Here is a 1,330-nt window from a genome sequence, read left to right as displayed (position 1 = left end):
GCTGCTCCCCTCGGCGCCCGCGAGCCAGGCAGAGACAGACAAGATGTCAGGTACGTCCGCTCCCAGCCCCTCACTGCCTCCCCCCAGCAGCGGCCTGGCCCCGGAGGCCGGCCCCGGCCAGCCCGGCAGGCCCCCCGCCAGCGCCAGCGGCGACTGCGAAGGTCCAGAGCGCGAAGCCGAGCCCATCCCCAAGATGAAGGTGATGGAGAGCCCCAGGAAATCGGCCGGCAGCGCCCCCGGGGCAGGCCAGGACGGAAATGCCAAGGACACGCGGGGACACCTGGGCTCCCTGCCCCTGGGAAAGCCCAGGCCCGGGGCCATCTCGCCTCTGAACTCGCCTCTCTCCACCGCGTTCCCTTCTCCCTTCGGCAAGGAGCCCTTCGCCCCCAGCAGCCCACTGCAGAAGGGGGGCTCCTTCTGGAGCTCCATCCCTGCCTCCCCCGCCAGCCGGCCAGGCTCCTTCACCTTCCCGGGGGACAGTGACTCCCTCCAGCGACAGACGCACCGCCACGCGGCCCCCAGCAAGGACACGGACCGCATGAGCACGTGCTCCTCGGCCAGCGAGCAGTCCGTGCAGTCCACACAGAGCAACGGGGTAAGCGCGCCGAGGAGCCTGCGCCCGCCCGCCCCGCGCCTCTGTCCTGCCGGCTCTTCTAAACCTCCTGTGTCGCAGTCGCTCTCCTCGTACTAACTCCCGGCTCTCCGGTGCTGCTGCGGTAACACCTGCTCCGGTAGACACGGCTGCGGCTTCTCTGCGCGTGTGCGGTGGCCCCCCGCGGGCCTGGACCAGGCACTCACGCCTCTAACCTTCCGGACGCCTGCTTCGATCTCTACTAACTCGCTCCTTGCTTTGTCCTGTCTCCTTAACGAGGGAACGCAGAGCGTTAACCTGAGTGCGGCGTCTTTCCGTCCTCTTAATTTTCCAACCAGCAACATATCTTGGAACTGTTTCAGTCTGCCTGCCTTCTCACTTTTTCCTTTTTCTTTTCTTTTCTTTTTTTTTTTTTTTTTTTTTTTTTTTTTTTTGAGAGAGTCCTCTTTCTCACTCTCTACCTCCTGTTGAAATGGAAATCTGTACACTTTAAGCTTTTTTGCTCATCGCTTGGTTTTGCTCGGTTATGCCTTACGTTACCTTTGCGGCATTTTTTAACCTCATCTGCTGAAAAAAAAAAAAAAACATTTTCTCAAGGAAACTTCCAACAGCAACTCAAAGCAAACTAAGCTGACAAAATGGGGGGATGGAATCTCTCCAGTGGGAATATTTACTCCACCCACATTGCTCCAGAAGACAGTGCAGGGCACCTGGAGGCGGGCTCCCCGGCTGCGGCCA

At 60.2% G+C, this 1,330-nt stretch overlaps 1 protein-coding gene across 1 annotated transcript in view; it reads left to right on the top strand.

The window, feature by feature from the left end:
- Positions 1–1,330, top strand: part of TRIO (trio Rho guanine nucleotide exchange factor) — a 298,566-nt gene that overhangs the window by 274,947 nt on the left and 22,289 nt on the right. Inside the window, exon 51 of the mRNA XM_027767024.1 lies at positions 3–595. Within this exon, the coding sequence (XP_027622825.1) occupies positions 3–595 (593 nt within the window). The remainder of the gene's footprint in view (positions 1–2; positions 596–1,330) is intronic.

Source organism: Tupaia chinensis, unplaced genomic scaffold (genome assembly GCF_000334495.1).
Source record: "Tupaia chinensis unplaced genomic scaffold, TupChi_1.0 Scaffold143836_2, whole genome shotgun sequence".
Taxonomy (NCBI): Eukaryota; Metazoa; Chordata; class Mammalia; order Scandentia; family Tupaiidae; genus Tupaia; species Tupaia belangeri.
Note: the sequence above shows the minus strand (reverse complement) of the source record. Positions and strands in the feature narration are given on the sequence as shown.